Source organism: Haliotis cracherodii, unplaced genomic scaffold (genome assembly GCF_022045235.1).
Source record: "Haliotis cracherodii isolate W230 unplaced genomic scaffold, xgHalCrac1.p SCAF_2, whole genome shotgun sequence".
NCBI classification, from domain to species: Eukaryota; Metazoa; Mollusca; class Gastropoda; order Lepetellida; family Haliotidae; genus Haliotis; species Haliotis cracherodii.
Window position 1 is genome coordinate 72,304,267 of NW_027266275.1, and position 27,827 is coordinate 72,332,093.

Below are 27,827 nucleotides of genomic sequence, written 5' to 3' on the forward strand. Positions count from 1 at the left end.
AATTTAAGATTGTGACGAGCCGAACAAATACTGTACTATTTTATTGCATGGATTGATCCATGATTAGAACAACACTCTGGACTTGGGCTGTACGTGGTCGTGGCGCAAGTCTCAGCTGAATACAAGTCTTTTAATCTCATTATAACACAGAGATGGGGCGTCAAGAGCGAAAATGAAGTCCAAATGTTCCCAGTGAGGGATCACGTGATCTCCCACAATGTTCTTCAGCTGAGACCGGATCCACGTGACATCATCCGGGTCTGCCAGGAAGTCTTTTCCTCCGCTAAACAACACCACGGGCACGTCCATATCATCCGGGCGGTAGGCAGGTGGCGTGGCCTGGAAGAGAGGTCATTGCCCTTTAGTGTATGTGACTGCATCTGTGTCTGCAGGGTAAGGCAAGCCAATGACGACATCCTACACGTGGACGCAGACGGCCTCTTGTCCAACGGTTGCTATGGTACTGCAACGGTTACCAAACAATGGCCTTGTAGAGAAAGGCCCCGAGGGGAGAGGTGTTAATTTCTAATGACATGAAGCGATTTTACGCACTGAACCACGATGTCTCCTCCTCCCCCCCCCCCCCCCCCCCCCCCCACACACACACACACACGCCATCAACCCATTCATATGATCTTGGGTTCGAATCCCACTTGCTCTGACTGTGTTCTAGGTTTGTCGGTATAATATTCACGTGCTTCTGGAATTCAACAAAGCATTATAATTCCTATACCTGCATCACTTTGAGCTTTCCTAAAATAGTAAGTTGAAACGCCTTATAACGGAGATATTGTTCCAAGGTGCGTTAAACCCAACTCACTCACTCACTCATTTAACACCAACCTGTCCGTAGTGGGCCATGTTAGCAGAGGCCGAGCCGAAGTCGTACATCACGAACTGGTCGCCGTTGACCTCCTGGGGAGTAACCATAGCAACTTAGTCATTGATCCTTTGTGAATCCGATATTGACATTTTTAGACAATTGCATCTGTGACATTGTATGCTACCAGTGATGTATGAACGTCAACAATAATCGTTTCTATAGCAGCTTCTTCCTAAATGCTGCTAAAAATTAATTGCCCTTTTATTCAACAATAATGCATTTGAAACTGATAGTACTTATCTTCTTTACTTAAGGTGATAGAACGATCACAGATTTTTTCACACATCAGCCATGGTAATAAAAGGATTCTTGACTAATGATAGTTCTGGAAAGACAAAGTGTACCGCCTGCCTGTCCAAAGTGTACAACCCACCTGTCCAAAGTGTACCACCTACCTGTCCAAAGTGTACCACCTACCTGTCCAAAGTGTACCACCCACCTGTCCAAAGTGTACCACCTACCTGTCCTTAGTGTACCACCTACCTGTCCAAGGTGTACCACCTACCTGTCCAAGGTGTACGACCTACCTGTCCAAGGTGTACCACCTACTTGTCCAAGGTGTACGACCTACCTGTCCAAGGTGTACGACCTACCTGTCCCTAGTGTACCACCTACCTGTCCAAGGTGTACCACCTACCTGTCCAAGGTGTACGACCTACCTAGTCAAAGTGTACCACCTACCTGTCCAAGGTGTACCACCTACCTGTCCAAGGTGTACCACCTACCTAGTCAAAGTGTACCACCTACCTGTCCAAAGTGTACCACCTACCTGTCCAAGGTGTACTTCCTACCTGTCCAAAGTGTACCACCTACCTGTCCAAGGTGTACTTCCTAACTGTCCAAAGTGTGCCACCTACCTGTCCAAAGTGGATCATGTTCTGCACAGAGGTGCCCGAGGGTGTATGGGCCACGTACACGGGGACGCGAGTCTGAAACACAACCAAGGCCGGAAAGTCAAACAGGCATAACAGTGCCATCTTCTCGAGGCAAGGGTGTTAACTGACTATAAACGTCAAATTTCCACTGGACTTTTAAAGTCAGTCGACGCCCTTGCCTCGGGAAGATGTAACAGTGCTCCCAGTAGCAGTATGTAGGTACATTTGCACGGTAGCCTGTTAGGTAGTGCTTCGCTTGTCACTTCGAAGAAGACCCGTGAAGATTCCGGTCTCCAGCAACCAATACTTGCCGTAAAAGGTGACTTTGCTTGTCGTAAAAGGCGACTAACGGGATCGGGTGGTCAGGCTCGCTGACTTGGTTGATGCATGTCATTGATCCCAATTGGGTGGATCGATGCTCATGATATCAATCACTGGATTGTCTGGTCGCGACTCGATTATTTACAGACCGCCGTCATATAGCTGGAATATTGTTGAGCGCGGCGTTAAACAACAAACCAACCAACCAACTCTTCGAAGAAGCGGGTCGATTCTCATAAAGGGAACAAAATGCCAATCCTTGGTTACCATTGATACTGCTGGAATACTTCTGAAAACTGTAAAATCGTTCTATCCCACTTATTATGGCTTCATAATTGTGTGCATGTGTCTACTGGAAACCAGCTGACGTACCTTGTTCACCGTCGCGTAGTCGAAGCCGCTGATGACAAAGAAGAAGTCCTCACAGAGGAGGGGTAGACCCTTGCAGACATCCTTCGCGAGCCACTTTGTCAAGTTGGTGCTGGGCTCAAACTCGCCGTGGCCGAACAGATCAAACAGCTGCAACATGGTGAATATACTGACGGAAACAAATAAGGGAACACACAGGAGCTTGGAGAAAAGTTTACGTCGGCAATCCATATTATAAACCTCACACGTCACACAAATGCATACCCCTAGATTTCGGGGACCGTGTGGATAGTTTGGGTCATATCACACCCAAAATATATCTGGCTTTTCCGTGGACGTTTTAAATTTTGGTGAAACAAACGAGCAAGGGTCTGGTATTAACAGACCACGGGTCATAATCGCGTCAAACCCGGGATCCTGGCTGCCAAGGGACGCGAATCTGCACCGAAATCCGAATCCTATGCCAATATAACAATGGCACGTTAATGTAATATCTTATAGGTAGATGCGTTCATTCAGGATTACCTTCAATCCTTTAGAAAATGGCGCCAGAAGTCTGAGAGGACTCTTGATGTGTCCGACGGTCGCCACGGGGGCCAGGGCGATGAAGGTCTTGACCAGCTGACCCAGAGTCTTGTTCTGGCTGAAGCCCGCGAAGCCGATGAGTGTCCCCTGAGAGTGTCCGACATAGTGGACCTGGGGCTGCCCGGTCGTCTGTACGATGTAGTCAATCATGGCGGGCAGGTCGTACTTCGCCATCTCGTCGAAACTGAAATACCCGGAGAGAAATATAAATGTTCCTGATTATTGTTCTTGATATGGTCGTTCCAAACTGGGACAGCTATACATAAAACTACACGTGAAGACTTTATTGGGGAGAGTTTTGGCTTCACCACATGCTATGGTGTATATATATACCTCCATTCCCAGAACTTCCTGTCCGATGGTTTCAGCGTCTTGTGAGAACGTGAGTAAGTGTTGCCGCGCACGTTCCCCAGCCACACGTCTGCGCCGGCGTCGGCCAGGATGAAAGCGAGGCTCTCGTTGGCCGGGTTGAGAACGAAGTTGTTCGAACTTCCTAGTAGGCCATGTTGCAGCAGAACAGTTGGCTTGGCTGAAACTAATTTGAAATAAAGTAAGCTTTCAGTCAGAAGTTATAGACTCATTTCATTCATGAGTGTGTCAGAGACTTGGGTTAACGCCGCTTGGAAAACTATTTCAGTTCTATCAGTTTGTTGAAACCCACGTGCACGGTATGATGCTGACGAACCTAGAATCACACGTTATTCACGGAGCAATAAGATTGTATAGTTCGGATGGACATGAAGTCCGACGATAGTCTGTTGTTGTTGATTAGTCATCAATGTATTGAACAAAAAGCACCCGGAAAATATACCCCCGGCAAATAATGGCAAGGAGTGAATGCGTGTGGAGGGAAACAAACCCATGACGAGGATTATATCACTATGGCCTGCGGCAGCTTGGTGATGCAGGAAGGGCCAAGGTAACACGGAGATTGAATCGCACATCACAATACGGGATACTGTGAAATAATGGCTTCAGTTGCAACCCTGGTCGAAATAGTCATGTAATATCCTCTAAATGAGCCGAAACTATTGCTCTCTGTTAGGTTTTGGGCTTCAAGGGTGGCGGCGCCACGGGTCGCCTTTTGTTCAGTTTGGTGCCGGTCAACACAGCTCGCCCACACAATGTACATTAAGACATACATTGGTACATGTCCCCAACACAGAGGGATCGGTTACCTGCCCCCGTGTAGTTCTCTCTCCTGCCGTGAGGGATCCGCTGCATGTTGAGGATGAATCCGTCTTCTGTAGTGACGTAGTGGTTCTCACACGGGAAGCCCTTGCTGGTGATCAGCTCCGTCTGGGGACAACGAGGGAGTCGTACAGGAAAGGAAATGTTTCTCGGGCGGCGGCGCCACCTTTTTGTTCTACCAATAATAAAATACGCTTTAAACTTTCCCCGAGTCTGCTATCAATTCTTGACAACTGACATTTTATTAAAGATCCATTAAGAGTACACTGTCCCGGGCATCAGTACTAACGCAAAAGACCGCCTCCGTGGTCTTGTGGTAGAGCGTCCGCCCGGAGAGCGGAAGGTCCGGGGTTCGATCCCCGACCGCGTCATACTAAAAGACGTTAAAAGATGGTACTTGTTGTTACCCTGTCTGGCGCTCGGCATTAAGGGGCTAAAACAAGGACTGGTCGGCTCGGAGTCAGTATACTCTGTCTGAGTAGGGTATTCATGTTAAACTGCGACATGGTATCTCAGTGAGCTAGCACTATAAATCGGCATCAGTCGGACTAGTACAAACACACACACGTACATGCACGTCGCTATATAAGTGCAATAATCTTGGACACGACGTTAAACCCAATTTCACCTCACCTCACTAACGCAAAATCCCCACGGGTTATTCTACCTGCACGTGACGGCAGTTCTATACAGAACAAATCAAGTTAGGGTTCGTGGATATTTTTTTAAGAAATTTACTGTTCAGTCTTACCCACACAAAAAAAACAAAAATATTCAGAAACCTCACCTTTTATTCCGCATGTATGTGTGCGTTCGTGCGTGCGCACTTGTGAGCGAATCTAGTTGAGAAAAGACTTACAGTGTTCATGTAGATCTCAGGGTCGGCTGTCAGACCGGGTACCTCCGCTTGGGTGCGGGTGGACATTGTCCCACCCAGCACGGGTATCAGATACACAATAACGATCAGCACTATGGACATGGCTGTTTTTTGTTAAAAAAGACGCCGAATGTTGTCACTTCTAGCACCGAACTACTGACATGTATAAAGTCGTCCACATAACAGCTGCGGCTGTCGTTATCATGTCTATTATATCACGCATAGCCATAGAGGTCGACAGCTAAAAAAACAAGTTCCTAAATCCTAAAATATAAGAGAAAACCAGTTGACCATGCAGGTAAATAAACCTTTATGATGAATTAAGATAAACACTTGTCTCAGGTAAAACCTACCTAATTAAATCGATATATGATGGCTTTAAATATGATTGTGTTTCATTTAGTCTTTATCATTAAAATTTTTCGGGTTGTTGACCTCTATGCGTTGTATGTAAACTGATAAGATGTGATGATGTCAATAAAACTATCAGATTTGGCCATGTTCGGGCCAATCTACTTTTGATGCTAGCCTAACATTGGGTCAATATGTACAAACTCAAAAGCAACGTTATTATGACAAACAGAATACAGAGACAATCGATCAAAGTAATTTAATGTCGTGGATGGAATTTAATAGCTTTGACAGAGCAATGTGTGTAGTGCGGTAACCAGCAACATTCCATGTGAAGAGCGCTGCTGCCATATGCAAATATGACGGGGTTCGGAGGCACAGTCATGAGCAGTCAGTAGCGAGAGTGTCTACCTTGTGCATTGATGCAGACCTGGCACCCTCGCCCCATTGAGGCCACAAAACGTTGACGAAAGGCCTGGGGAATGACATCACGTATCTCAGGCAGGATATGTCGGAGTTCCTGCAACGACTGCCTCCACAGATACGTAGACGTCGCCGGACTGTCTCCACAGATACCGCCCTGTTCATGGTTAGGGCTGCCAGTTGACTTCTGGAACCTGTGTTGATGATGAATGGTTCGAATCCATGTCTTGGCGTCTGGTTGACGGGTCTCATACGAGGCTGTTCTGTTGATAACATCGTCACATTATGGTTTGTTGAAAGTGTTTTAACGTTTTCCCTTTCGTGTTGGTATTGAGCTGTAATTTCATGACAAATCACGTCATAACAAAATTGTTTTATTAGCAAGTAATATTACTTTCTGACAATCGCATGGTTCTATATGAAAAATGTGTTCTAAACTCTGTATCTGATCCACACCACTTGTTAAGCAATGAACATAACAGATACGAGATGTCGCCGGACTGGTACCACAGATTCGCCTCTGTTGCCAGGGATGGTACGGGATGCGACATTTTACTTCTGAAACCTGTGTTGACAATCATGGTTCGAATCCATGTCTGGGCGTCTGGTTGACGGGTCTCTGACGAGGTTCTATTGATAACATCGTCATATCGTGTTCCTGTTTGCGCGGAATTGGCTCGCCATCTGTCATTCTCACTTAGGCGTGGCATGGTAAAATCTCATCAAAACAATCAAAAGTGGCGTTTTTCCTAACTCTGCACCGTAGAGCGGCTGGGATACGGGATTGGATATCTGGTCTTTTATAAAGAACATTTGAAACAATTTCTGCGAATATTCGTTTTTTCTTACAAAATAAACTATAACATGCAATACCAACGTCATATGGGTTGGTTGTGTTTCTTCGAGCTGTTTCGTAAACATTTTATCTGGTTAAAATCCAAAAACGCATAATTATAAAGGTTATAAGTGAAAAAATATATATTTCTTTAACTAAAAAAACAACGGGCATGGGCTTCAGTATATTCAAGTATATAGATACTGAGGGATTCCAATGTGAGGTCATTACATGTCAAATTGATTGCTTGTGCAAAGTGAAGTGTTTCAGTTGTTAATAGTCTTCTTTGACGTCAAAATAATAATTGTTGTTTGTTGAAAGTGTTTTAACATTTTCCCTTTCGTGCTGGGTTAGAGATGTAGCTTCATACCAAATCACGTCTTGACAAAATTGTTTTATTAGCAAGCAATATTGCCGGAGTGCCTTCAGACAATCGCATCATTTTATATCAAAAACGTGTTCTAAAGTTACTCATAAAAAATTATCTGATCCAGACCACTTGTTAAGTCATGAACCTACACTCATTGCCACGGTTAAAAGCAAAGAGCTCGGAGATCTTTTATCCCAATTAACAGTCGTCTTTCAAATAATTGTTAAACCATGTTGTGTTCATTACCCTTTAAGGCTCTCCTTTAGGTTGTGTGTGTGTGTGTGTGTGTGTGTGTGTGTGTGTGTGTGTGTGTGTGTGTGTGTGAAATCACATTTGTTTAATCTGTTAACATTGTCACGTGTACATAAAATTCCCTTGTCGGGAAATAAAGTATCGTCATTGTCCTCGTGGTGACCGTACTGCATGATCAGTGCCGTACACCATGGACAGAATACAGCACTGGAAGAATGCAGTCACTCAGGGCGGCATGGGGGACGGTGTATTGTGGGTTCGAATCCCAAATCCGCCCTGATTATGACTGTTGATCTATCTGAACCATAACCAAAAATCGTGGGTCTTAGAAGTGGCAATCGTCTATGACCTGCGCCCCACACGGCACTACCTCCCCAGTACAGATACCGGGAAATAACTGGCATAATAACCAAGAAGGCGTTAAACAGAATATCTCATTGTTAGTGTTGAACTGACATGGCAGCAATCTTCATTACAAATATAGAATGTCATGTCTTATTGACCACAGATAATTATTAGTCCTTCGGGGCTGTGAATAAATTAAAAAACAACACTCGCCATGACTTTTCTTTGTCTTTGGGTCTAAGATGTGGTTTGATCAACTGAAAACAATCCGTTTAATTTCATCGTAACAGAGAACCGGGGCGTCCATAGCCAAAGTGAAGTCCAAATGTTCCCAATGAGGGATCACGTGATCTCCCACAATGTTCTTCAACTGAGACCGGATCCACGTGACATCATCCGGGTCTGCCAGGAAGTCTTTTCCTCCGCTAAACAACACCACGGGCACGTCCATCTCATCCGGGCGGTAGGCAGGTGGCGTGGCCTGGAAGAGAGGTCATTGCCCTGTAGTGTATTTGACTGCATCAGTGTCATGTGATCATGTCTGTAGGCGGCGTGGCAATTCAAGCAATATCGCGGTGGGGGACACCACAAATGTGGGGAATCGAACCCGAGCCATCGGTGTGACAAGCGAACACTTTAACCACTAGGCCAACCCACTGACTCTGATATAACGGGCCCCTATAGAAACTTGACATGGATTGAGGTTGTTTCATCCCATCAGCCTACCAATCACCTCATCAACTAGAATCACATCGTATTTGTAATTTACTATAGTAAATAATAATAGTAGTAACACACTGGCATCAAACCACGTGCTATTCATCACAACCGTATTCAATTCTTTATTTCTGTACGTGAGGCTATACACAAGAATAATATAACAGTGAAAGATGAGGTTGGTACATATATAGGATATTGCTAATCCTTATATACCGATTGCTTTCAAAGAGGAAAGCACGTTGTATTTTACGACACATTTAAGTATGCTTCACATTTTGAGATTTATGGACAAATAAAGATAACTTTTCAATATGACTTCTTTTGTGAAGACATAATATTTACAAAGGACTGTAGAGAACATTGTGCGATATACTTTCCAGGAGGATACTGTTCTTGACAAATCATAACAAAATGGAACAGTCTTTAGCAGATGTAAATCACATATGAAACATAATGGCTGACTTTTAATTACCGTATTGTTACATGTTTATGTTACGCCCCTACTCTTCACCCATGTGTTTGTAATCTTGTCTTCTACCAAGTGGTTGAACACTTGTTTGATAAAGGCAATAGTCAATCCTGTTTTCATTGATACTACAACTTGTGAATGCCACTTACATATATGGCTTACACTGGTTCAAACCTCTAGTCACAGGTACTGGGAGCGGCTGCAAATGTGTAAAACTACAGAAGTGACCTCACGCACGTTAATCGTTTCAGTTGGATCTTGAATGAAGAAAAAAAAGCATTGAAAGGGGCGGATCAGGCATTTTTAAAAGGAAGGGGTCCAAAATATCAAAATCCTCTTTAATAATGTTACTACCCACAACATACTACATTTGTTTTTCAAAAGGAGAGAGGGGGGCGTCCCCCCTTCTCTGGATCCGCCTATGCATGAGATTTGACAGATGGTGTATACAGACACCTGTCGACAGCCGCAAGATGGCGCGTGTGTGGTGCGGGGTTGAGGACAGAGTCGTCCTGATTGGCTGCACTCACCTGTCCGTAGTGCGCCGTATTGGTAGCTGCGGACCCGAAGTCGAACATCAGGAACTTGTCGGAGTTGACGCCCTGGGAAGAAAAGTGAGAGATTGTTGAAGCACCATTGCAGTTTTAGTGTTCTTTTCTGTCTATATACGGTGAAAGTACCAGTGTCCAAGCTGTCAGTGTCTATATATATATGGGTGTGAGGCTAGTGTCTCGCCTGTCCATGTCTATATATGGGCTTGAAGATGGGTGTCTCATCGGCCCATGTCTTCATGTCTAACCTGACCATGTCTCAACTCATCTTGTCTTCATGTCTCACCTGGCCATCACATCATATCTCACCTGACCATCCTATCATGTCTCACTTGTCTATGTCTTCATATCTCACCTGACCATCCTATCCTGTCTCACTTGTCCATGTCTTCATATCTCACCTGACCATCCTATCATGTCTCACTTGTCCATGTCTTCATATCTCACCTCACCATCCTATCATGTCTCACTTGTCCATGTCTTCATATCTCACCTGACCATCCTATCATGTCTCACTTGTCCATGTCTTCATATCTCACCTGACCATCCTATCATGTCTCACTTGTCCATGTCTTCATATCTCACCTGACCATCCTATCATGTCTCACTTGTCCATGTCTTCATATCTCACCTGACCATCCTATCATGTCTCACTTGTCCATGTCTTCATGTCCCAACTGACCATCCTATCATGTCTCACTTGTCCATGTCTTCATATCTCACCTGACCATCCTATCATGTCTCACTTGTCCATGTCTTCATGTCCCAACTGACCATCCTATCATGTCTCACTTGTCCATGTCTTCATATCTCACCTGACCATCCTATCATGTCTCACTTGTCCATGTCTTCATATCTCACCTGACCATCCTATCATGTCTCACTTGTCCATGTCTTCATATCTCACCTGACCATCCTATCATGTCTCACTTGTCCATGTCTTCATATCTCACCTGACCATCCTATCATGTCTCACTTGTCCATGCCTTCATATCTCACCTGACCATCCTATCATGTCTCACTTATCCATGCCTTCATATCTCACCTCACCATCCTATCATGTCTCACTTGTCCATCTCTTCATATCTCACCTCACCATCCTATCATGTCTCACTTGTCCATGTCTTCATATCTCACCTGACCATCCTATCATGTCTCACTTGTCCATGTCTTCATGTCCCAACTGACCACGTCTGCATATCTCACGTGACAACGTCTTCATGTCTCGCGTGACCACGTCTGCATATCTCACGTGACAACGTCTTCATGTCTCGCTTGACCACGTCTTCATGTCTCAACTGACCATGGTTTCATATCTAACCTGACTACGTCTTCATGGCTCACCTGTCCGAAGTGCAAGATGTTCTGTGTGGAGGTTCCGGCGGGTGTGTGCGCCATATACACGGGAACTCGAGACTGTAAACACGATACCAGGATATTATTTACATGATATATACCCCCGAGTGTACTTTCAGTCCCAATTTTCCCTAATCTATCATCTAGGACACAAATGTTACCAATGTCAAATTCTCGTTCATTGAGTCCCTTTGATTGGTAGTTAATTTAAGCTCATTTCCAAGAGAGATTCCTTGCAAAGTTGTGATCTGGGAGATGACGATGGTGACGTCACTTCCGAGACGAAGATTTTCTGGCGAAATTGGTCAAGTGTATTTATCACAATAGAATGAAGATATTACACCTAGGAATACCGAGGATGGTGTAACCCTTGACACCCAGAATCAGTACACTGCCAGGAAGACAAAGACGTACAGAATTGAGAGACTGGTAGTCGAAGCCATTCACGACAAAGAACAGATTCTCGCAGAGGACAGACGCATCTTTACACATGGTTCTCGCCAGCCATTTGGTCAGATTCTTACTCGGCAGCAACTCGCCATGGCCTAACAAAGCAAAGCCTTCCTGAAACAAAACCAGGAATATATAAAACATCGATCACGTCCTGGCGGGGATTTCGTTTGAGGCAGAATATCTTTTTCAGTCAGACACACAATATAAAATGTAAACACAAGCCACATGTAAGCCACACAATTCCATGTTGACCCACAGCATATTGTGCATTTCTTGCGAAAGGATTATTTATGATTTTTGTAAAACCTGTGGACACATTATTTCCAGCATTTTCGGAAACAGATATTTTTCCTCCACAGAAATACCATCTAGTATTTCCAACACATTGAGGTAAAGCTTGCCTTAAGTTCCTTCGAGAACGGCGCCAGAAGTCTGATGGGGCTCTTGATGTGTCCGACGGTCGCCACTGGAGCCAGGGCGATGAAGGTCTTGACCAGCTGACCCAGAGTCTTGTTCTGACTGAAGCCCGCGAAGCCGATGAGTGTCCCCTGAGAGTGTCCGACATAGTGGACCTGGGGCTGCCCGGTCGTCTGTACGATGTAGTCAATCATGGCGGGCAGGTCGTACTTCGCCATCTCATCGTAACTGCGGAGATTAGTATTGTGTGTTGTAAGCTTACTTGAGTGGATCGCGTGGACTTTGATCATTAACTTTATCAATATTTGTACGTCTGTATATATACCTCCATTCCCAGAACTTCCTGTCCGATGGTTTCAGCGTCTTGTGGGCACGAGAGTAAGTGTTCCCGCGCACGTTGCCCAGCCACACGTCTGCACCAGCGTCGGCCAGGATGAAAGCGAGGCTCTCGTTGGCGAGGTTCACCAGAAAGTTAGGTGAGCTACCCAGAAGGCCATGTTGCAACATCACCACGCGCTTGGCTTTAAACAATAAAGTAACAGACCTGAGTAAGTTGAGACAATTCACCTGGTCACGTACAGGTGAGGTTCTGGGGTCATATTCGTTTGCACACGATAAATTTAGGATAACAACTTATTCCCTTGCATGAATTATAAACATCTCATGTTACTTAAGGACCGACCCAATGATATTCCCCGTGGCATTGTTGTTTTTATAATGCACATGAAGACTCATTTATTACCTGTCCCCGACGAGTTGTCTCCCCTGCCGTGAGGGATCCGCTGCATGTTGAGGATGAATCCGTCTTCTGTAGTGACGTAGTGGTTCTCACACGGGAAGCCCTTGCTGGTGATCAGCTGCGTCTGGGGACAACGAGGGAGTCGGACAGTCACAGACACAAAGAAGGTTTTTATGTCCCCGAGAGGGTGTAAGTAAGTATACGTAACAAATATGCTTCCATTAGACATTAAAAAGTATATTGTATCATCTGACGAATTGTTCCCAACCCCCATCCCCTCTTGTTTCAATTTTGCTTCTATATACAGTAAACTACGGTTATAACGAACTGACTGATATAAAGAACTGATTTTTTAGTCTCAGCCATTTGTTGTATTCATACATATATATGTTTATATCGAACTACGGTTATAACGAGCTAAAATAAGTGGTCCCTTTGAGTTCGTTATAACCGTAGTTTACTGTAATAGAATTATACACAACGTTCACATTATGTAGTGTTCCATGTTCTGACTAGGAAAGTCCACTATAGTCAGTTAAGGCCCTTTCCCCGGGTAGATGGTAGTGTTCAGCATGCATACGGACTCCCCTTTAAGTGCAGGAAAACCTGTCAGACGAGAACCACAGGGCATCATGTACTGTACAGTATCTCGTCTTACTGTAATATAGTGAGTTGGCTGGTGTTACGATATGAACAGAATTTTAGTTATGTCACGACGTGTTAGCTTCATGAGTGAGGAAAGTCCGAAATGATGCAGGTCTAAGAGTTTACAATTTTGGTCAAATCAACAGGCGCGGTGAAACAAACTCAAGGCAAATTTGTTATTCAAACCCACACAAATTACTTAATGGTGTACCAAAGGGACATAACTCTACACAACGAAGCGCGGTGCCTCAAACAACTGGGCCACTCGTCTCTCTCCTCCTCCCTCCCCCTCCCCTCCTCCCTCCCTTGCTGCAATAGAATATTCATGAATATATGTTTCTTTCACTGATTGAGCTTTAGGGACAAAGGGGTTTTTTTACTTACAGCATCCATGTACACCTCCGGGTCGACGGGTACCCGGAAGTGCGATGCGGTGACTAGGACATCCTTTGGGGAAACAATCCCGACGGCAGTTGCCAAGGTGACGAGACTTAGCAACATGATGGATGTCCTTCCGAGTCTGGTAAGGTCCAAGTTGTGGCGACACGTGTCGCCTGATATCAGTCCAACTACAGGCCGCTGTCCCACAAAAAGCAGAAGGTTGTTGTGTTGTTCCTTCTCACGCCTATCTGTGCCGCTCTCTACCGAGGTCGTCAACAGGTGATAAACATACTATAGGAATCCGAGGTAAATTATTATTTTTGTTTATTGATTTACTCTCAAACACATTGCTCTATAAATTTATTTATTTAAAAAAAAACATGCTTCTGTAAATAATCGAGTCTGGATCAGACAATCCAGTGATTGACATCATGAACATCGATCCACGCAATTGGGATCGATGACATGCATCAACCAAGTCAGCGAGCCTGACCCCCGATCCCGTTAGTCGCCTTTTACGGCAAGCATGGGTTGCTGAAGACCTATTCTACCCCGGACCTTCACGGGTCCAGAACGTGATGAACGGCTATTGGAAAGCTTCAACCTGGTAGAACTCAGCGAGAAGTAGCCAGTGTTTTCAGTGTGTCTTTGCTACGGGTGTCTGCAGACACAAACTATTAATGATCGTCCCTGCACAGGGTACCCTAGGTCAACAACATAAATCCGGGTTCTTTCAAGAAATCGAGCCAAACAGCCAATCAAATCACGCCAGGCCACTCAAGAGTTTAAGTTACTGTACAGACGATAAGAAATCGTCCGCTTGCACGGCGACCACGTGTTGTACCCCGGTTAACAAATCAACTCATTCTAGCCAATGGTGCTTAGAGCATAGAAACTGGGAGAATCGGGGATGATCTCGTGCTATGTTTTCAGGGATTCCAGATTTCCCCTCGTCTTTCGTTGACGTGATTGGAGGCATCCTAACGAACGTCAACGTGAGGTAACATGACAGATGTGGACGTCGGTCTGTATAGATGTGGGGCGGGGTCACTATGGCCGCCAGAACGTCACTGGATATGTCCATGTAAAGGCTCACTGGACAGTACTACCGAGACAATATACTGGCGCCAATAGTTGTGTCGTTTGCGCGCCATGCTGGTCCACATTTAGTCTTTCAAGATGATAACGCTCGTGCCAACCGTGACCGCAGCAGAAAAACATCACCAGAATGCAATGGCCAGCCATGAGTCCTGACCTTTCCAGCATAGAGCACGTCTGCGACGTGATCGGGAGACGTGTACGCAGACGTCAAAGGCCACCCGCAACGTTAGCTGAACTGGGCCAGGCGCTGCAATAGAAGTGGACAAGTCTCCCTCATATTTTCATTGGGAGATTAATTCGGACCATTGCACGTGCTATAAACGACTGTTTGACTAATCCTCGGGGTATGACCCACTACTGATGAAATCTTCTCAAACGTTCATTGTTTACTGCACACCCCTGTCGTCCGTCTTGGTTGTTTGCACCCTCACAATACACCCAACATGGTCTTTTGATTGTCAGTTTACACATAGTCCTTCCGTTGTCTTGTCCACCCATTATCATCACCCCATACTCTTTTGTGTTTCTGTAATGTTATTTTCTAATTTGTGTGTGCGTGCGTGTTACTCAGCAATATAACAGCTATATGAAGAGTCTGGACCATTCGATCCACCCAATAGGGATACGATGACATGCATGAATCAAGCCAGCCATGTCGGGAATCGAACCTGGGTCTTCGGGTGACGAGCGAACGCTTTGACCATTAGGCTACCCCACCGCCCCTGATGTAGTAGGTAGATGAGAGGCCTATTTTCCAACAAAGAACACACATGGGAACCTCAATAATGCTCTACCATCGAAGATGTCTTGACTGCAGGGAGTTGGGGGTACTGAGGCCACAGTGAACAGTGTTTTCAGTGTACCTGCTTTAATTGCAAGGAAAGCCCAAAGTTACCTCTCACTATTTTAGTGAAACCAATGGGATAGACCAAGCATCATAATTTCTTTGTTGGGTGAATATGAATTCCAACCTTAACTCAGGATTCTGGTACAGCTAAGGGGGACAACTCTGCACTGCAAAGGTGGTGGGATGACCACAAGGTATGCTGTGTTCACTGTTATCCAGGAGGTCTGGGTGAAGGGTTGGTGGCCAGCAACAGTTTCTTGCCTCCTGGATCAGGTGGTCTGTGACTTGGCTGATGGCCTGTCATTGTACAGTGGGAGATGTTATCTGGCTTAGACAGCCTGCCCTCATGTAGCTTGTATATTACCCAATGTTATGTAAAAAAACAAAAGTGATATACGCCACAGTTCTCTCCCCTCTTCATATATTCTGCCAATTGACCTACAAGGAAATATGAAAAGCAACACCAGAAAAGTATTGTATATAAAAAGCAACACCAGAAAAGTATTGTATATATTTTATACAAAAGATATTTGCTACATACAATTTCTATGCACATAATGTACAATGATGGCAGATAATTACTGGTAATTTATCTCAAAAAGATTGGCAGACAACACCCTTTAAGAGGGATACTAATATTGTTACAGACAAAACGTCAAACTGTCTGCTGGTTCTAATGGTAAAGCACCAGGGTACATGTATATTCCCATGAAAAGCTTCATCCATGAGTGTCACTAGGTTACATCATTTTATCTGGTTCAAATCCAAACACTCATAATTATATAGGTTAGAAGTGAAAAAAATATATTTCTTTAACTAAAAATACAACGGGCGTGGGCTTGAGTATATTCAAGTATAGATACTGAGGGATTCCAATGTGAGGACATTACTGGTCAAATTGACCAGCTTGAGCAATGTGAAGTGTTTCATTTGTTAATTGTCTTCTTTGACGTCAAAATAATAATTATGGTTTGTTGAAATTGTTTTAACATTTTATGTTTCGTGCTGGGATAGAGCTGTAGCCTCATAACAAATCACGTCTTAACAAAATTGTTTTATCAGCAAGCTGTATTGCCAGAGTACCTTCTGACAATCGGATCATTTCATATCAAAAACGTGTTCTAAACTTACTCATAAAAAATTATCTGATCCAGACCACTTGTTAAGTCATGAACCTACACTCATTGCCACGGTTACAAACAAAGAGCTCTTGGATCTTTTATCCCAATTAACAGTCACATGTGAAGTCACATTTGTTTAATCTGTTAACATTGTCACGTGTACATAAAATTACCTTGTCGGGAAATAAAGTATCGTCATCATTATCATTGTCCGATAGTGGTGACCGTACTGCATGGTCAGTGTCGTACACCATGTACAGAATACAGCACTGGAAGAATGCAGTCACTCAGGGCGGCATAGGGGACGGTGTATTGTGGGTTCGAATCCCAAATCCGCCCTGATTATGACCGTTGATCTATCTGAACCATAACCAAAAATCGTGGGTCTTAGAAGTGGCAATCGTCTATGACCTGCGCCCCACACGGCACTACCTCCACAGTACAGATACCGGGAAATAACTGGCATAATAACCAAGTCTAAGATGTGGTTTGATCAACCAAAAACAATCCGTTTAATTTTATCGTAACAGAGAACCGGGGCGTCCATAGCCAAAGTGAAGTCCAAATGTTCCCAGTGAGGGATCACGTGATCTCCCACTATGTGCTTCAGCTGAGACCGGATCCACGTGACATCATCCGGGTCTGCCAGGAAGTCTTTTCCTCCGCTAAACAACACCACGGGCACGTCCATCTCATCCGGGCGGTAGGCAGGCGGCGTGGCCTGGAAGAGAGGTCATTGCCCTGTAGTGTATTTGACTGCATCTGTGTCATGTGATAGTGTCTGTAGGCGGCGTGGCAATTCAAGCTATATCGCGGTGGGGGACACCACAAATATGGGGAATCGAACCCGAGCCATCGGTGTGACAAGCGAACACTTTAACCACTAGGCCAACCCACTGCCTCTGATATAACGGGTCCATATAGAAACTTGACATGGATTGAGGCCAAGGTTATTTCATCCCATCAGCCTACCAATCACCTCATCAACTAGAATCACATCGTATTTGTAATTTACTATAGTAAATAATAATAGTAGTAACACACTGGCATCAAACCACGTGCTATTCATCACAACCGTATTCAATTCTTTATTTCTGTACGTGAAGCCAGTTGGCCATATACAAGAATAATATAACAACAGTGAAAGATGATGTTGGTACATATATAGGATATTGCTAATCCTTATAAACCGATTGCTTTCAAAGAGGAAAGCACGTTGTACTTTATGACACATTTAAGTATGCTTCACATTTTGAGATTTATGGACAAATAAAGATATCTTTTCAATATGACTTCTTTTGTGAAGACATAATATTTACAAAGGACTGTAGAGAACATTGTGCGATATACTTCCCAGAAGACACTGTTCTCTAAGATTTTAATAAACTTGACAAAGCATAACAATATGGAACAGTCTTTAGCAGATGTAAATCCCCCCCCCCCCGTGGATCCGCCTATGCATGAGATTTGACACGGATGGCGCGTGTGTGGTGCGGGGTTGAGGACGGAGCGCTACGACTATCGTAAGCCTATGTTAAAGTATGGGAGTTACAATCATCTTAGCGCTAAGATTGCTTTGTGGGACAGGGCCCTGATTGGTTGCACTCACCTGTCCGTAGTGCGCCGTATTGGCAGCCGCGGACCCGAAGTCGAACATCAGGAACTTGTCGGAGTTGACGCCCTGTGAAGAAAAGTGAGAGATTGTTGAAGCACGATTGCAGTTTTAGTGTCTCACCTGTCTATATACGATGAAAGGACCAGTGTCTCAGCTGTCAATCAATATATGGGTGTGGACCAGTGTCTCACCTGTCCATGTCTATACATTGGCGTAAAGGTGTGTGTCTCATCGGCCCATGTCTTCATGTCCATGTCTCAACTCACCTTGTCTTCATGTCTCACCTGACCACGTCTTCATGTCTCACCTGACCATCTCATCATGTCTCAGTGGGTGAGTGAGTATGGTTTTACGCCGCGTTTAGCAATTTTCCACCTATATCACGGCGGGGGACACCAGAAATGGTCTTCACACATTGTACCAATGTCGGGAATTGAACCCGAGTCTTCGGCGTGACGAGCGAACGCTTTAACCACTAGGCTACCCGACCCCACTCTTCATGTCTCAACTGACCATGGTTTCATGTCTAAACTGTCCACGTCTTCATGGCTCACCTGTCCGAAGTGCAAGATGTTCTGTGTGGAGGTTCCGGAGGGTGTGTGCGCCATATACACGGGAACTCGAGACTGTAAACACGATACAGGGATATTATTTACATGATATCAGTGTTCGAAATACCTGCCTGCCCGACCGTCCGAGACGGGTTGATTTCAACTCGGGCTGCCAGTTTTTCAAATCCCCCTGCCCGACGGTCGGGTTATATTTCATATATGAAAATATTCTAAATATTTCCCGATGATAAGCATTAATTCACATGTAAAGATTAATGATAAAATGTAACCAAAAAGAAACCCCGTTAGCTTATCCTGAGAAACATATGATTATAGTGGGCAGGCAGGTTTTGGTCATGGCTGGCCAGCTAGCCAGTCCTGTGGTCTGGCTGAAATTTTGGGGAGTTTCATACCCTGATGATATATACCCCCGAGTGTACTTTAAGTCCCAATTTACCCTAATCTATCATCTAGGACACAAATGTAACCAATGTCAAATTCTCGTTCATTGAGTCCCTTTGATTGGTAGTTAATTTAAGTTCATTGCCAAGAGAGATTCCTTGCAAAAAGTTGTGATCTGGGAGATGACGATGGTGACGTCACTTCCGAGACGAAGATTTGCTGGCAAATGGGTCATTTGTATTTATCACAATAGAATGAAGATATTACACCTAGGAATACCGAGGATGGCGTAACCCTTGACACCCAGAATCAGTACACAGCCAGGGAGACAAAGACGTACAGAATTGAATGACCGGTAGTCGAAGCCATTCAGGACAAAGTACAGATTCTCGCAGAGGACAGGAACATCTTTACACATGGTTCTCGCCAGCCATTTGGTCAGATTATTACTCGGCAGCAACTCGCCGTGGCCTAACAAAGCAAAGGCTTCCTGAAACAAAACCAGGAATATATAAAACATCGATCACGTCTTGGCGGGGATTTCGTTTGAGGCAGAATATCTTTTTCAGTCAGACACACAATATAAAATATAAACACAAGCCACATATAAGCCACACAGTTCCGTGTTGACCCACAGCATATTGTGCATTTCTTGTGAAAGGATTATTTATGATTTTTGTAAAACCTGTGGACACATTTTTTCCAGCATTTTCGGGAACAGATATTTTTCCACCACAGAAATACCAACTCGTATTTCCAACACATTCGGGTAAAGCTTGCCTTAAATTCCTTCGAGAACGGCGCCAGAAGTCTGAGTGGACTCTTGATGTGTCCGACGGTCGCCACTGGAGCCAGGGCGATGAAGGTCTTGACCAGCTGACCCAGAGTCTTGTTCTGACTGAAGCCCGCTAAGCCGATGAGTGTCCCCTGAGAGTGTCCGACATAGTGGACCTGGGGCTGCCCGGTCGTCTGTACGATGTAGTCAAACATGGCGGGCAGGTCGTACTTCGCCATCTCGTCGTAACTGCGGAGATTAGTATTGTGTGTTGTAAGCTTACTTGAGTGGATCGCGTGGACTTTGATCATTAACTTTATCAATATTTGTACGTCTGTATATATACCTCCATTCCCAGAACTTCCTGTCCGATGGTTTCAGCGTCTTGTGGGCACGAGAGTAAGTGTTCCCGCGCACGTTGCCCAGCCACACGTCTGCACCAGCGTCGGCCAGGATGAAAGCGAGGCTCTCGTTGGCTAAGTTCACCAGAAAGTTAGGTGAGCTACCCAGAAGGCCATGTTGCAGCATCACCGCGCGCTTGGCTTTAAACAATAAAGTAACAGACCTGAGTAAGTTGAGACAATTCACCTGGTCACGTACTGGTGATGTTCTGGGGTCATGTTCCTTTGCACACGATAAATTTAGGATAACAACTTATTCCTTGCATGAATTATAGACATCTACCTGTTACGTAAGGACCGACGAAATGACGAAATTCACCGTGGCATTGTTGTTTTTATAATGCACATGAAGACGCATCTGTTACCTTTCCCCGACGAGTTGTCTCCCCTGCCGTGAGGGATCCGCTGCATGTTGAGGATGAATCCGTCTTCTGTAGTGACGTAGTGGTTCTCACACGGGAAGCCCTTGCTGGTGATCAGCTGCGTCTGGGGACAACGAGGGAGTCGAACAGTCACAGACACAAAGGTTTTTATGTCCCCGAGAGGGTGTAAGTAAGTATACGTAACAAATATGCTTCCTTTAGACATTAAAAAGTATATTGTATCATCTGACGAATTGTTCCCAACCCCCATCCCCTCTTGTTTCAATTTTGCTTCTATATAATAGTCATGTACACAACGTTCACATTATGTATAGTGTTCCATGTTCCCGAGGCAAGGCTGTTAACTGACTAGGAAAGTCCGGTATAGTCAGTTAAGGCCCTCTCCTCAGGTAGACGGCAGTGTTCAGCATGCATAGGGACTCCCCTTTAAGTGCTGGAAAGCCCGTCAGACGAGAACCACTCGGCATCATGTACTGTACAGTATCTCGTCTTACTGTAATACAGTGAGTTGGGTGGTGTTACGATATGAACAGAATTTGCGTTGTGTCGCGACGTGTCAGCTTCATGAGTGAGGAAAGTCCGAAATGATGCAGGTCTACAATTTTGGTCAAATCCACAGGCGCGGTGAAACAAAGTCGAGGCAAAGCTGTGATTCAAACCCACAATAATAACTTTATAGTGTACCTAAGGGACATAACTCTGCACAACGAAGCGCGGTGCCTCAAACAACTGGGCCACTCGTCTCTCTCCTCCTCCCCTCCTTCCTCCCTTACTGCAATAGAATGTCCATGAAATATATGTTTCTTTCACTGATTGAGCTTTTGGGACAAAGGTTTGGTTTTTTTTACTTACAGCATCCATGTACACCTCCGGGTCGACGGGTACCCGGAAGTGCGGTGCAGTGACTGGGACATCCTGCGGGGAAACGATCCCGACGGCAGTTGCCAGGGTGACGAGACTTAGCAACATGATGGATGTCCTCCCGAGTCTGGTAAGGTCCAAGTTGTGGCGACACGTGTCGCCTGATATCAGTCCAACTACAGGCCGCTGTCCCACAAAAAGAAGAAGGTTGTTGTGTTGTTCCTTCTCACGCCTATCTGTGCCGCTCTCTACCGAGGTCGGCAACAGGTAATCAAAATACTATAGGAATCCGAGTTAAATTATTATTTTTGTTTATTGATTTACTCTCAAACACATTGTTCTATCAAATTATATTTTTTTCTGCTGAGGGGCGACTGTAAAGAAACATTTGTCAATATCTGACAATATTTATACGATTATTTCAAACTTGTCCGCAATTTTAAAATGTTTATTTCCAGTTGGCCAAACAAGATCACTCTCCTACCTTGCCGTTTTGTTATAGATGTTCTGGCAACTGTTAACAGTAGTACACAGTACATGTATACATAGTACACACACACACACATACACACACATACACGCGCACACACACACACACACACACACACACACACACACACACACACAGTACAGTGCAGTGGTACGATGTACATAATGATGGTATGGATATTAATCCTGTAATATACAGAATGGCACAGGTTATGCATGGTTATACTATACATGTAATAATCACCCGTGAAGATCCAGGTTAAAAAAGATCTTTAACAACCCATGCTTGCCGTAAAAGGGGACTATGCTTGTTGTAAGAGGCGACTAACGAGATCGGATGGCCAGGCTCTCTAACTCTGGTTAATGACTGGTTAATGCATGTCATCGTATCCCAATTGCGTACATCAATGCTCATGATGTAGGCTAATGTCAACCACTGGATTGTCTGGTCCAGACTCTGTTATTAACAGACCGCCGTCATATAGCTGGAATATCGCTGAGTGCTTACGCTTTGGTCCGGTGAGTTAACAACTCAGTATTACGTATGGTTAGCTCCTTGGTCAAGGGCGATATGGACTGTCGCGTCCGCCCAGGGTGTCAAAGGTGTATTATACCAATGGCCTACTTCTACAGGAAGCGTGGTATTGGGTGTACAACAACTTAACGTGATATGTTGACGGGTAACCAAATTTACCTTTACGGCCCAAATATTGGCTTTATATAATTATACATAATTCATTATTTAGGATAGAATATCCTCATATCCCTTTAGCTGCAGGTGAGAAATGGATGCTTTGGCTGTCCTCTGTGCGAAATGAGATGTGTTTCTTGTTCTTTTTCAGACAGAGTGAGTAGAGTGCTTGAACGCCGTCTTTGAGTACTTTTGTTTCAGACAAAATATCAGGGGTTCTTGAAATCGAAACATTATGATCGGTCGTCAGTAGAAAGATTGTGTTTGAAATATGACTGCCCGAGATAGAACGCTTCGCTAACCATGCACGTGGACCAAGTATTTCCTCCGTGAACGTGGGAAGAGGGTCATTCTTGATATTGCCACTAAAGTGAAAGGTCGTTAAATCGCTCTGAGCCATTAGTCTTGTTGACTTTTATTCCTTCTTTTGTTTGTTTCCGCACACAGCAATATTCAAGTTATATGACGACGGTCTGTAAAATAATCGAGTCTGGATCAGACAATCCAGTGATTGAAATCATGAGCATCGATCCACACAATTGAGATCGATGACATGCATCACCCAAGTCAACGAGCATGTTCACCCGATCCCGTTAGTCGCCTAACGCCTAACGGCAAGCATGGGTTGCCGAGGACCTATTCTACCCCGGATCTTCACGGGTAACTTTTCCTATAGTAGCCACAGCAACTCGTATGCTCTCTATTTTTGCTTTAATGCAGTATTTGTGATCAGATTGGGAAGGGGTCGTCAGAACGTGGTGAACGGCTATTGGAAAGCTTTAAACTGGTAGAACTCAGCGAGAAGTAGCCAGTGATCTCAGTGTGTCTTTGCTACGGGTGTCTGCAGACAAAATATTAATGATCGTCCCTGCACAGGGTACCCTAGGTAAACAACATAAATCCGAGATCTTTCAAGAAATCGAGCCAAACAGCCAATCAAATCACGCCAGGCCTCAAGAGTTTAAGTTACTGAACAGACGATAAGAAATCGTCCGCTTGCACGGCGACCTTAGAGCATAGAAACTGGGGGAATCGCAGATGGTCTCGTGCAATGTTTTCAGGGATTCCAGATTTCCCCTCGTCTTTCTGGATAGGCTTTGACGTGTCTGGAGGCATCCTAACGAACGTCAACGTAAGGTAACATGACAGATGTGGACGTTGGTCTGTATAGATGTGGGGCGGGGTCATTATGGCCGCCAGAACGTCACTGCATATAGTCCATGTAAAGGATCACTGGACAGTACTACCATCACCCTGATGTTCTTAACCTGTGTGTACGTCTGATGATTTGTTTACAAACAAATTGCCATTTTTGGGCGATTTTTCACATCTTATTCCGATGGAATAAGGTACCCACCTGCTTGAACTTTTGATTTCACCTTAGCTGAAACCTGACGTAAAAATTTACATTGTCTCGCTTTCCTAGTCGATTTCTCGATCTCGCATCCTTCTACCTCCACCATTGTCAACACAGTCGCTTCTGACATACATCATCAATAATCAGTGAAATGTTGAAAAAGAAACTTCACAAAAACAATCAATGTCCCACGGTATAGTTTCATAGTTATACGACGTGCGTATATCACTTCTTAGTATTGAACACTGAATACGATACTTCCAAATGTAATGAATGTTTGATGATAGAAGGGGCAAATATCTATTTTTCAGTTCCGTTTTCAATTTCCGGGTCCGAACATTACTTTATCTCTCTCGCTCAGACATTTCATTGTTATTCGCCATATTTGTTCTATATTCAAAATGGGAAGATCTATCGTGTATTTTGGATTTGCATTTTAAAAAATGGGCCGACAGTGACACAAAAGAGCACACGTATCCATGCTGCAGGACAAGTATTTTAGTATCTTTTATGTTGATTTCGCCTTATCTTCCGCATTTTACAGTCCGTGTCTGAAACCGGCATGCGCTTGGAGCTTCTATTTCCGTGTCATACACACGTCAGAGTGGCCAGACACCATGATATCCACTCGAACATTCACCTTTTCTGATTAAGGGGATACAATGGAAATTCTCATCCCATAGGTACCGTTACGTAATTTCGTGGATAACCTTGATTCGTGGATCGCGGTAATTATCGTGATATCTCGTTAATTAAGTCTCGTATGACGTCACACAGCGGTGCTTTTGATGTACACACTGCCACGCCTTGCTGACAAAATGTTCCGAATCGCTGCATTACACGTAAGTACAGAAAAACCAAATGTCCAACACTGAGATAAATAGCCCTAGATCACTAATACCAAATTTCATATTTACAAAACATCAAATAAAATATATACCGTAAGCACCATCCTTCTCATCTCACGTCGCCTGCTTGTCTAGATGTCAATAAACATAAGTCACGTGACTTGAGATGCTGCCCTCTGTTAAAATTATAAATCTATGGAAACCTTTTCGGGCCATCTCGTATAGCTTTTTTTTCATTTTCATAGGGTTCACCGACGCCTTCGCGACAGGGATACAAAAGTTATTCGCCTACAGCTTTGAATAATGCTTACTTGGAAGTCATGCTTACTTGGAAGTCAAAAACAATAAAGTTGCAGTTCATAAAGCGGCATTAAACTCCTCTGTACCCGAGCAAACACTGAGAGACAGGATAAAAGGCAAGATCAATGTTGACACTGTCAAGTCAGGTGCAACTCCAATTTTTTATGCGGAGCAGGAAACTAGACTTGTTGACCATGTGACATACATGGCATCCATCGGATACGGATATACCAGGAAGGAGGTTGTCCAATTAGGGTCTAACTTTGCTTGTCAGTTAGGAAAACGTGACCTGTCCCATCCATTATCTGTCAAGTGGTTATCTGGTCTGTTGGAGCGATGGCCGGAGTTGAAAGTTAGAAGTGCCAAGTCTCTCACGGAAGCAAGTTCAGAGCAATGCATCAACAAATATTTTGATGAACTTGCCATGATTATGGACAAATACGGTTTCCAATCAAGACCAGAAGCAAATTATAACGTTGACGAGAAAGGAATCAACCAGTCCCATGTCGCACCGAAAATTGTTGGCTCAAGAAATTCCGTGGCCTACGAGATTTCTTCGGAGAGATCTTCTGTCGTCACACTTTTGGGATGTGGAAACGCTCTGGGCACATTTATTCCACCTTTCTTTGTATTTGCGGGTGCTAGAATGCGCAGTGAATTGCTCGAAGGCTGTACAGCGGGAAGTGAAGGAACTGTTTCTGAATCGGGATGGTCAAATGGTGTTATATATTCCAAGATTACTTGGACAGGCATTTCATTCGATATGCATCTCCAGCAACGCCGAATAGACCTTTTATTGCTTCTTCTGTACGATGGCCACAAGTCGCACATTTCTCCGTCTCTGATAGACTGGGCAAAAGATCACAATATTGTGTTGTTTGTCCTCCCGGCTCAATATTTTCCAGCCAATGGACGTGGGATGTTTCGGTCAGTTTACAAAAATCTACAATGCCGAATGTCACAAGCTGTTGAAGTCTGATGGTACCGCAGTCAACAGATATAACATCGCCTCCGTAGCCTGCAGGGCATATTCTGCTGCTTTAACGCCTGGTCACTTGCAGTCGGCATTCAGAAAGTCTGGAATCAATCCCTTTTCGCCAGATATGATTGATAAATCTGCATTCCAACCAGCTGCTTTTATCCACGCATCACACGTTGAAGACAAGTCGCAGCAAGTACCAGCTACTGACGACGTACACAGCCCACGTTCCAACCCTAACGTTGAGAAAGAAAATCTCGTCACTAACTTTGACCAAACCCAATTCTTTGTTGACCAGCTTCCCGTCGTTCAGAAGAAGCAAAGAAAACCACGTAGATCTATCCACAAGATCGGTAGCGGCAAAGCCATAACTGAACCAGAGATAGAAATTCAAGTTAAAAATTATGTTAAAAGTTCAACTTCTAAACAGCCAGTACCAACAAAGAAACGACCAGCAAAGCCACATACATCAGCTAAACAATCTCAAAAGAAACATAAAAGTACCACCGAGCCAGCAGCGGGACCATCCGGTGCGATCAATCTACTATACGGCAATGACAGTGAGGATTCGCCAATATCCGATGACGAAACATGTTGCGTGTGTCGGCATTTGTTTTTTAATGTCATCACTTTCAGCCCGCTGAACTGGCCCAATGCACATCACTGTTTTTCGTACAATGGGGGCAGTGCATGTATCATGACTGTAACCACTGGGTGCACTTACAGTATTGTTGTCCAGTGCGCGTGCTTCGGACGCATGACACGTTTTATTGCCCTTGCCATGGTCTGCCATGCAAACCATCGGAAGAGTAGGACTGACACAAACTTACCTGTAAATAGTGTACATAACTTTATTGACAAGATTCGTTTTGGAGCCGACACAGAAATGCTGGTAGGTATAGATTCGAATTCATAAAAAAATATTACACAGTTACGGTACTGGGCTTTCGTACATAGCGATACAATAATCTTCTACGTAATCCACGAGTCAAGGTGACGTCACATTTTGTGTGCACATGAATGGCTGATGAATGCAAATGGGTTCGGTAAACAAACTTTTCAGTCACGAGTGGAATCATCGTCATTTTCTTATAGTTTAATAGATGAATTAAATGATCAGTGAGTATACTAAACAAAATCGGACATTTAAACCACGAATTTGGGTGAACTTTCCTTATATCCACGAATCAAGGTTACGCGAGGGTATACCCAATATTTCGGGAAAATGGCCTGAAAGCGTTCGAGTGTTTTACAGTAGGCCGGTCTTAAATGGCTATCTCCCTTTACCCGCGCCTCGAGGGCGGTCGGCTAGCCTTGTGGTTAAAGCGTTAGCTCGTCACGCCGAAGACCCGGGTTCGATTCCCGACATGGGTACAATGTGTGAAGCCCTTTTCTGGTGTCCCACGCCGTGATATTGCTGCAATATTCAAGACGACAACGCTCGTGCCCACCGTGACCGCAGCAGCAAAACATCACCAGAATGCAATGGCCAGCCATGAGTCCTGACCTTTCCCGCATAGAGCACGTCTGCGACATGATCGGGAGACGTGTACGCAGACGTCAAAGGCCACCCGCTACGTTAGCTGAACACGGCCAGGCAATGCAATGATCGTCCCTGCACAGGGCACCCTAGGTAAACAACATAAATCCTGGATCTTTCAAGAAATCGAGCCAAACAGCCAATCAAATCACGCCAGG

At 44.5% G+C, this 27,827-nt stretch overlaps 3 protein-coding genes and 1 pseudogene across 3 annotated transcripts; 1 reads left to right on the forward strand and 3 right to left on the reverse strand.

Annotated features, from left to right (window-relative positions):
- Nucleotides 1-26: 26 nt before the first annotated feature.
- LOC139468476 (lysosomal acid lipase/cholesteryl ester hydrolase-like) lies at nt 27-5,276 on the reverse strand. The gene is made up of 8 exons (XM_071250458.1): nt 5,084-5,276; nt 4,212-4,332; nt 3,367-3,568; nt 2,974-3,217; nt 2,452-2,598; nt 1,741-1,812; nt 844-915; nt 27-339 (listed from the first exon to the last, which is right to left on the reverse strand). The coding sequence occupies exons 1-8, from the start codon at nt 5,201-5,203 to the stop codon at nt 112-114; spliced, it is 1,206 nt and encodes a 401-aa protein (XP_071106559.1). The 5' UTR covers nt 5,204-5,276; the 3' UTR covers nt 27-111.
- Nucleotides 5,277-7,357: 2,081 nt separating this feature from the next.
- On the reverse strand, nt 7,358-13,600 carry LOC139468479 (lysosomal acid lipase/cholesteryl ester hydrolase-like). Its single transcript, XM_071250462.1, has 8 exons — nt 13,412-13,600; nt 12,386-12,506; nt 11,969-12,164; nt 11,628-11,871; nt 11,188-11,337; nt 10,762-10,833; nt 9,397-9,468; nt 7,358-8,158 (listed from the first exon to the last, which is right to left on the reverse strand). The coding sequence occupies exons 1-8, from the start codon at nt 13,526-13,528 to the stop codon at nt 7,931-7,933; spliced, it is 1,200 nt and encodes a 399-aa protein (XP_071106563.1). The 5' UTR covers nt 13,529-13,600; the 3' UTR covers nt 7,358-7,930.
- Nucleotides 13,601-15,855: 2,255 nt separating this feature from the next.
- Nucleotides 15,856-24,009, reverse strand: LOC139468477 (lysosomal acid lipase/cholesteryl ester hydrolase-like). Its single transcript, XM_071250460.1, has 9 exons — nt 24,003-24,009; nt 21,457-21,713; nt 20,587-20,707; nt 20,167-20,362; nt 19,826-20,069; nt 19,386-19,535; nt 18,647-18,718; nt 18,087-18,158; nt 15,856-17,198 (listed from the first exon to the last, which is right to left on the reverse strand). The coding sequence occupies exons 2-9, from the start codon at nt 21,571-21,573 to the stop codon at nt 16,971-16,973; spliced, it is 1,200 nt and encodes a 399-aa protein (XP_071106561.1). The 5' UTR covers nt 21,574-21,713; nt 24,003-24,009; the 3' UTR covers nt 15,856-16,970.
- Nucleotides 24,010-24,820: 811 nt separating this feature from the next.
- LOC139468480 (uncharacterized) lies at nt 24,821-26,122 on the forward strand (annotated as a pseudogene).
- The last annotated feature ends 1,705 nt before the right edge of the window (nt 26,123-27,827 follow it).

Bases quoted from the DNA above. Each gene is read 5' to 3' on its own strand.
- LOC139468476 (XM_071250458.1), bottom strand. From the start codon at position 5,203: ATGTCCATAGTGCTGATCGTTATTGTGTATCTGATACCCGTGCTGGGT. The intron at 3,218-3,366 runs GTATATATATAC...CGGGTATTTCAG, and splicing joins AGGAAGTTCTGGGAATGGAG to TTTCGACGAGATGGCGAAGT. The intron at 2,599-2,973 runs GTAATCCTGAAT...ACCATGTTGCAG, and splicing joins CATTTTCTAAAGGATTGAAG to CTGTTTGATCTGTTCGGCCA.
- LOC139468479 (XM_071250462.1), bottom strand. From the start codon at position 13,528: ATGTTGCTAAGTCTCGTCACCTTGGCAACTGCCGTCGGGATTGTTTCC. The intron at 12,507-13,411 runs GTAAGTAAAAAA...CGTTGTCCCCAG, and splicing joins CGGAGGTGTACATGGATGCT to ACGCAGCTGATCACCAGCAA. The intron at 9,469-10,761 runs GTGAGCCATGAA...TTTTCTTCCCAG, and splicing joins ACATCTTGCACTTCGGACAG to GGCGTCAACTCCGACAAGTT.
- LOC139468477 (XM_071250460.1), bottom strand. From the start codon at position 21,573: ATGTTGCTAAGTCTCGTCACCCTGGCAACTGCCGTCGGGATCGTTTCC. The intron at 20,070-20,166 runs GTATATATACAG...TAATCTCCGCAG, and splicing joins AGGAAGTTCTGGGAATGGAG to TTACGACGAGATGGCGAAGT. The intron at 17,199-18,086 runs GTGAGTGCAACC...CCTCTCTTCCAG, and splicing joins ATACGGCGCACTACGGACAG to GCCACGCCGCCTGCCTACCG.